The following is a 7829-nucleotide window of genomic DNA, read 5'->3' as shown; positions in this document are numbered from 1 at the left end:
CCTAGCAAAACCTAACAGGTCCTGGGGGTTTTCTGGGCCATGTGCTCTTCAGGGAGTTGGATCTTTCCTTGCGCTTTCAGCAGATCCATGATAGGAGCCCACTCCAGCAAGAGCAAGGGAACTCTGTTCAGGCGCAGAGGAGCCCCTGGCACTGAAAGAATGGAGGTTTCTCAGTATGAGCAAGCTAGAGACTGCGGGCCAGTTGAAGAGACAGGGTCATGCTGTGCTTGTGCATTGCATGGTCTCAGTGGTGGGCCTCAAAACACTTTGCAAGGTAGAAGGTCAGGACTCCCTGCACTACAGCTGGGGAAACTGAGGCACAGAATGGGGCAAACCCACATTTTCAGAATTTCAGCTTTGTCAGCTTGACCCTTCTAGGCCCGACTGGCAGAGGTGGTGAGTAGTTTTCATTGGCTTCAGGACCCAATAAGTCACTATATCATCCCCTTTGGAATCCCCGCTTCGAATCAGCCTCCACTGGGCTGCTCCTGAATTGCTCGTCTGGCACTGGTTATACTGGCAACTGCCTGTGATGGCTGAGGATGCATCAACACTGCCTCCGGTCCACACTCAGGAGTTCCACTGTAAACTATACCTTGCCCACTCACTCCTAGGCTTTATGCCAGCTCCAGCTAATGAAGGTATGCAGGCATTGTGGTGCTGAGTGGTGCACACCCACCACTCTTAGGCTGTCTGTCAGGGGTGCTTTTAGGCACATGCTCAGGGCTGCTAGGAGGGAGCTTCACTAGCTCATATCCAGGATTTGCATATATGGAGCAGGAACAGGTGAGCTGTGCACACAGGCAGTGTGGGCCCTCCTGAGGCTACAGGGGCTGCTGACCTATGCAGTCTCCTTTGCTGTCACCCTCCCATTCCCATGTGTCTGCTCATACCTCATTGAGTACTGTCTGAACTCTAGACTGGGAGCCATCAGTACTGGGGACCTTCTTAGTGGTAATACTTGTACACTCCCAAATGAGTGTACACAAACCTGGCACTGAAGGACTGTGTTTGTCTCTTCAGGAACTACTGCAGTGGAACTAAAATAATAATGATGCCTATGTGTGGGCATTCTGCACTACTGAAAATCCAGGAGCTGGATGTGGATTTAGAAACCTGTTTCAGAGCCCCCATTTTAGCAACTCTCAGACATGTGGAAGAGCCTGTGTGTCATGGAGAGAGAGGGAAGGGACAAGCGTCAGGGGCTGTGTGTCAGTCGAGGGGTGGGAGAAGGCTCATTTCCCAGGGCTCTACTTGGGGTCAACTTCCTGAGGGAATTTCTTCCCACAGCATCTGCAGGAAGGTGGCGCTTCTTCTTCCATCCCACATATCCTTGGAAATATAAACCAGAGGCACAGTTCTCAGAAGGGCTATTTTCAAATTAGGGATTGCCAGGAATCCACATCCTCCAAACCCTGCTGGGTGGTCTTTTGAGCTCTTGAGATTTGAGCTGAGCACACAAGAACCTAGCCTCTAACCCAGTGAACAGAACTATCCCGTGGCAAGGACAGACAGGCACAGATGTGGCAGGATGGGCCCTAGCTGCATCTCCAGATCTCTCCAGACCTGACCCTAGTCCCATTAATGTCAGTGAAAAAACTCCAGTTGACTTCAGCAGTTAAATCAGGACATAACTTGAGATGTTGCAGAGATGCCTGACTGCAGGTCATGCAGGCCTAGAGATGCCCTCTGGCCTATAACCATCCAGCAACAAGAGCTGTCCAGCAACTGGCAGTTATCCAGAGGGAAGGAGATCCTATAGAGCTGGCACTCTATGCATGGTCTGTTTTCCTCTGGAGACTGTACCAGAGTTATCTGGGGTCCCAGTCACCCAGCAGAGACCACCAGCATGCTAACAGTGGCACCAGAAGCCTGCCCTACTGTGTTGACTGGGGACTGTGCCAACCTTGGCTCCCGCCTATTAGCTGGCAAGATATCTCCTGTGCTGGGGGAGGGAGGGAAGATTGTTGCCTAGGTCACACTCCTCTTTCACTGGGCTTTCTTTGCTGGCTGAAGGGAACAATAGGCTCCCTCCTGCCTGCCTCCAAAGGGAGGGAGAGCACATGCTCATTGTCTATTGTGTTCTCTCAGAAAAGAATGGGACTGAATAAGGGGCTGGGATCCACAGCCTCCATGCAACATCTGGTTTCAGCATGTGGCAAGGACAGAGCTTTCATCTGGCCCCTCCAGAGCCACAGCATCACACAACTCTCTGTCCAGCTAGGAAACAAACAAGTTGTTAACCCCCCTACGGCATTAGCAGCACAAGACAAGTAAAGAGAGCAAAGGGCAGCCTACAGCATATGAGGGTAACACTCCACTCTGGCCCTTGGGAAGTTATGGTACACCTAATCCAAGCCACACCTCTCCCAGTAGGAGGCACTCTAATTGTGTGGCAGCAGGAAAGCCATGCAAAGTTGGGCCAGGCCCCTCCTGTTCACCAGCAGTGCTGCAGGGAGTATGAGGCAGTACTGCCAGTGCTGGAGGTAGCTCAGACCTACAGCAGCCAAACACCAGGCAGGAAGCAATACAGAGGAGCTAGCAACAGGTCCTCCACAAAATCCTATTCCAGCCTCTCCCAGCCCTATGTACCTGGAGGGGGAGTTTCCAAGAAGGGTGTCAAACCCCTGTGGGGACCATAGGTGCTGGGACAGCTCTGGCTGTGTGACTGTAGCAGGGTTGTGGCAGGCCCACAGCTCAGTGCCCAGCCTGTACAAGGGCTCTGCCTGTTATCTAAAATCAGGGATAAAATGCAGTTCTTAGCAGATGCAGAAATGTAAAGGTACAGACCAATCTCCTCCTCCCCGGGAGGGAGAAGGGGCAGCCTACTACATTCCCAAGGATGTTATTCTTTTAACAATACCCAGCTGGTCCACATGATTTCCGTTCTATTTTTAACCCTGGAATAACTCCAAATGGCCTAACATCTCTTCTTGGCTGTCATTTATTTTTGATGTTTCCCTTGAAAAAACAAGGCCCACGCGCTGGGCCTCTTTGCTTTCCCAGCCCAGTGTCATGGTAAAGGCTCTCCCCTTACAAACACACACAGCTCTAGCATGGCACCTGATCCTTGAATCCTCCCTGGTTTCCTCTGCAACCACAGCCCCTCCCTTCCCAAAATGCTGTTTAGATGCAGACGGTATATATGCTCTCCCCTTGCTGTGTGGGATGGCTCATTTCAGATTTTACTTTTCTTCTCTCCCTTTGCCCCCACATTCTGCCCCCTCCAATAAAGGGTTAACTTTAATCCACGCTCCATCCTTCGAGACACTTCTTTGGCACCTGGTCAGCCCCCACCCCAAGCAGGCATACATGGAGCCTCAGAGGATTGTTTATAAAGAAATAAAGTAAGCATAAAGTAGAGGAAGGGGGCGGGGGAAACCCACTGCAGTCACTGAAGGATCTCCCCAGCTGCAGAAGTCTCAGTCCATTGTCCAGAGTCAAGCTGCTCTGTCAATGTCTCTTGACCTGACATGTTGGTTTCCAGGAAGGTCAAAGTACAAGCTGACTGCCCTTTACCAGTCTGCATAGGATCTGTATGACAGCAGTGCATGGGGTCATGGGGTGGATGCTAGCAAGACTCTGCATTGTCACAGAGACTGAAATGCTCTCTTTGGCATCTATAAAGCCTGGGAGATGAGCAGCCCAGCTTCCCCATACCCAGCTGCCTTGGTTCCTTTACCCCAGCAGGAGAAGGACTTATTCAGTACAGTGAGTATAGCCTCAGGGCCGGATTTTCCAAGGGGCTGAGCAGCTAGAGCACCAGGAGAAATCAACAGGAGCTGCACACTCAGCATTCTGAAAACGCAGCTTTTATTGCCTAAGTAACAAACTCGGTGACATGAAGAAGCAGCCAATGATAAACCAGGATTGTCCAGGAACTACAGTCTGAGGCCTAAAATAGTGTTGAAGTCTGAAAAAGAGAGAGCCCTCTCATTGCAAAGGCAGGAACAGGACAGATCTGCCTAAGCCAAGTGCGGATGAGCTCAACCAACAAGGAGCTTGTGTTTCTCTCTTATGGAAGGTTTTGGGGAAGCTGAACAGTCTGGCTCTCTGTATTTATTATCAGCACAGAGGGAGCGTATGGAAAAATAGATGAAGACCCAGCTTAAGGGTCCTGACAATTTCCCAGTGCAGCCCTTGATGCCAAAGAATTTGAACATCTTGGTCCCTCAAGCACTCATCAGCATTAATTGTTGCTGGGGGCAAGAGTGAAACCTGCAGCAAGTGAGAAGCTACTGAGACTAGTCTTCTGTCAAGAGTACATCAGCCCAGTGCTGGAGGAAAGAGGATAATGAGCTATAAAAGTTCTTCTACACAACCAGTAGAGATTGGTGTGTTTCATACAACCAAGTGTTAACCATTCTGGTATCCTAAGTGCACGTCTTAAATGCTGGTGCTACATGAGAGATGAGCAGAAAGTCGGGGAGAAACAGCCAAGACAGTGTCATGGGCAACATGACTTTGAGCAGCTTCAGCCTTGCAGGGATAGTGGGGAAAGCAACTTTGGCTGGAGCTGAAAAGCATAGGAAGGTGTAGAAGCAGAAGGGACAACAGGGCTCTGTTCATCTCACAGTCATGCCAGTGTAAATCTAATAACTACTGAGAAATTACTCCAGATATATATCCATACAATCAAGGGCAGAATCTAGCCCAGACCCTCTTACTGAGACTGGTAGGGAATTTTCCTTTTTGTTCTTTCAACTAAGTAAAAAAAAAAAGCTTAGCTGCAGCAGTGCAAAGTGACAGTGGACCAGATTGTTGCCCAAGATAAGAGCAACTCCACTGAAGCCAAGTCAGAGGAAAGTCAGCATAAAATAAGCAGCAAGTTGAGGGTACCTGGAATGGGAGGACTTAGGGTTAAGAGGCTTAGAATTGGATGTTCTTGTTATCACATGTGTAGCCCCTCACCGGTATCTATCTCTTCCTGTTTTGTTTTAGACTGAGTAGGTGGAAACAACCCCGAGAGAACTCTATGGGTTCCCTCATGTTAGAGGGAGAATGATCCTTTCTGGTGTATTTACTATATAAGTTTCTTTTTTTTCCTGAGGGCAAGAATGGCCAGGATTATCATTCTGGTCCAAGAGTGAAAATGAGTATATGTCAAACAAGGTACAATTCACATGGATCTTCTTAGGATAACTTTGAACCTCAGCAGTCAAGTGAACACTACATTTTTTTCTAGAGCTGGCCAAAACTGGAACTAGATTTGTGCAAGGATGTGCCTAATGTGATTTCTTTCCCACGGACTCATTTTCCACAAAAGGTGAAATTTCTATGTTGAAATTTTTATTGCAAACACTATGGAACATTTTCGGTAGACAGACACATCCGATAAAGATTTGGAACATGATTTCCATCAACATTTCTATTAAAAACTAATTGGTAAAAATGTTGTTGAAACATTTGCCAAAAATGGAAAAATTGCCATAATTTTTTCACAAAAAATTTCAAATAAAGGCCATTTTTTCCATCAGAAAAGTTTTTGGTGTGCAAATTTTTGACCAACTCTACTTATTTTCCCTCTAGACTGTAATGTATCAACCTCCCTACTCTAGTGGGACATGTTTCCAAAAGCTACAACTTACTGCAAAACCAGAGATACCAGCACCATAAAGTCAATGTCTGTTCCCTTATGAAAGATACCCATGTCTGCTCCACAGTCTCTCAGAGACAGAATTGGTGGAGGGGTCCAGCTATCAGGGAAGGTAGCGGTATGACATGAGTCAGTCGGACATGAGTCAGTTGGAAGACATGAATGTAACACATTCCCTGCAGCACCTGAGCTCCAGGAACATGGAGGAAAGCCAAAGGATTTTGGTCACTAGCGTTATGAGTTTCCATTAATTCTCAGTTCCCCTCAAACAGAGGTGTGGGAGGTTCCAAAGACAAAACCACGAGTTCAGATGAAGAGGAATAAGTCAATGCATCAAGTTGGAAGGCATTAGAGGTTGTCATACATGAGTAAAGTCCTTTCCAGCTGCTGGCTGACCCTCTGGTAGAAGATGATCTGCTGTTTTAGGTAGGACTGCATCATTCTCTTGAAGTCTGCCATGCGTCGCTCATGAAAGTGGTTCATCTCAGCCTGCAGGGAGAAGCCGACCACGCGGCAGCGTTTCCGAATCCCATCTGCTTCGTCCTGATCCATTTTCCCCTCATCACTCATCCGCTGACTCTCTTTCACCTTTGCAAAGGCTCCTGTTAGGAGGAAGGATGTAAGATTCCCAGGGTTACTGAGATGTATACCAGTACTCCACCTCCTCATGCTATCCCATGCCTTCCTTTCATCCCCGCAGAGAAATAAATGCCTGTGGAGAGCAGAAAAGGAGCCCCAGCTGTGCCATACTCTGGTTCAGTGGCCCTGAGCTGTCAACAGAGCCAGCTCTTTCCCTTCAGATTCACATGCATACACCTACACATTTCTGTGATACTAGTAAACCATCCCTTCCTCTGCAGAGCAACGACAACACCCTCCCGTTTCTTCTGTAGTCCTTTCCAGTCTCCCCAGGCATCTGAGTGAAAACAAGCAGCTGTACAAATTGCATCAACCCTTAGCCTGCCACTGTGGGAGTCACTCGGTCTCAGATGGGAGTGGACTGAGTGTTGTTCCTCTGAACATGCCAAAATTCAGGGAAAGCACGAGTTCATCCAAATGTCCTATCAAGAGATCCCAGTGCTAGTACACAGGCCTGTGAGAGGGTTAATCTAGGAGTGAACATTGAATGGTCTTTTTCTTAAGCTCCCCCAACAGAACAAGGAATGGGGCCATCTAGGGATCTGTATGCAGTTAAAAAGTAACAATATTCTAGCACTGTTTGTTCCAGCTTTTGAGGATTAGAAGCTAGATATTCATCAGAGAATAATAGTTGGCCCCTACCACATGGCTAAATCAACATGTGCTAAAACCAGCCTGTCCACAGCTGGGTTTAACAACCAATGTTAAATGATGTCAGAGCATATAGAGGCCTTAGAACCAGCAGATATGTAAGCAGACGGATTATCTGGAGATTTGTGTTGTATCTCCAGTTTTGCTAATAGTTTGCTGAGTCACTTGGGCAAGTCACTTCACCTCACCTGACATACTGTCCCTATTTATAAAGAAGAGGTAAGAATTTTTATGGTCCTACTTAATATATTTGGAAAACTACTGACAGAAACTATATAAGGCCCAATTATATGCATAGATCATAGACTAAGGAAAATCCCAACAATCCAGGACATCAAATCTGCTAATAGATGCAACAGAAGATGTAAAGAGAAGAATATAGTTTTATATCACGTAAGAGGTATCTCAAGGCACTGGACAAAACATAACTGAGTTCTAGCCATGCAATGATCATGTAGATATGAGGTGCATTTTGCAAAGGCTTATACACAGCTCCAGGCCCTTCCATTGGGAACAGGGGGCCTGGAAGAGAAGAAAGGTATTAGTACCTAATTTATTGTAGGGGCAGAGGGCCATAAGCCAAGTTCTTTAAGCTGCTTCTTCATCTTTGTGCAAAATGACACAGGACTTCTATTTTCCACCTGGATGACAGGTGGGTAGAAGAGAGCCCAGTTTATGTTCATAAACTCTCAGGCCAGAAAGGGACCATTACAATCACCAAGTCTGGCCTTCTGCACCACAGAGTCCATGGGACCTCACATAATGATTCCTATGCCCTGTCTACTTCATCATCTTTTCTGTGGGACAGTCCAGTCTTCTAGCTACAATGGCTAGGGACGGAAGTTGCATGTAAACTGGTTTCATAGATTTCATAGACATCAGGGCTGGAAGGGACCTCGGGAGATCATCGAGTCCAGCCCCCTGCCCAAAGGGCAGGAAGTCA

The 7829-nt window shown here is 47.4% G+C and overlaps 1 protein-coding gene across 2 annotated transcripts in view; it reads right to left on the bottom strand.

Moving 5' to 3' along the window:
* Positions 1 to 3796: 3796 nt before the first annotated feature.
* Positions 3797 to 7829, bottom strand: part of SNX33 (sorting nexin 33) — a 16452-nt gene continuing 12419 nt past the window's right edge. For both annotated transcript variants that reach the window (XM_019533342.1, XM_019533343.1), the window contains one exon: positions 3797 to 6198. In XM_019533342.1, coding sequence (XP_019388887.1) covers positions 5945 to 6198 — 254 coding nt within the window. In that variant the 3' untranslated portion in view covers positions 3797 to 5944. The remainder of the gene's footprint in view (positions 6199 to 7829) is intronic.

Source organism: Crocodylus porosus, unplaced genomic scaffold (assembly GCF_001723895.1).
Source record: "Crocodylus porosus isolate Cpor-Errol unplaced genomic scaffold, CroPor_comp1, whole genome shotgun sequence".
NCBI lineage: Eukaryota > Metazoa > Chordata > Crocodylia > Crocodylidae > Crocodylus > Crocodylus porosus.
This window is presented reverse-complemented; position numbering and strand designations above follow the sequence as displayed.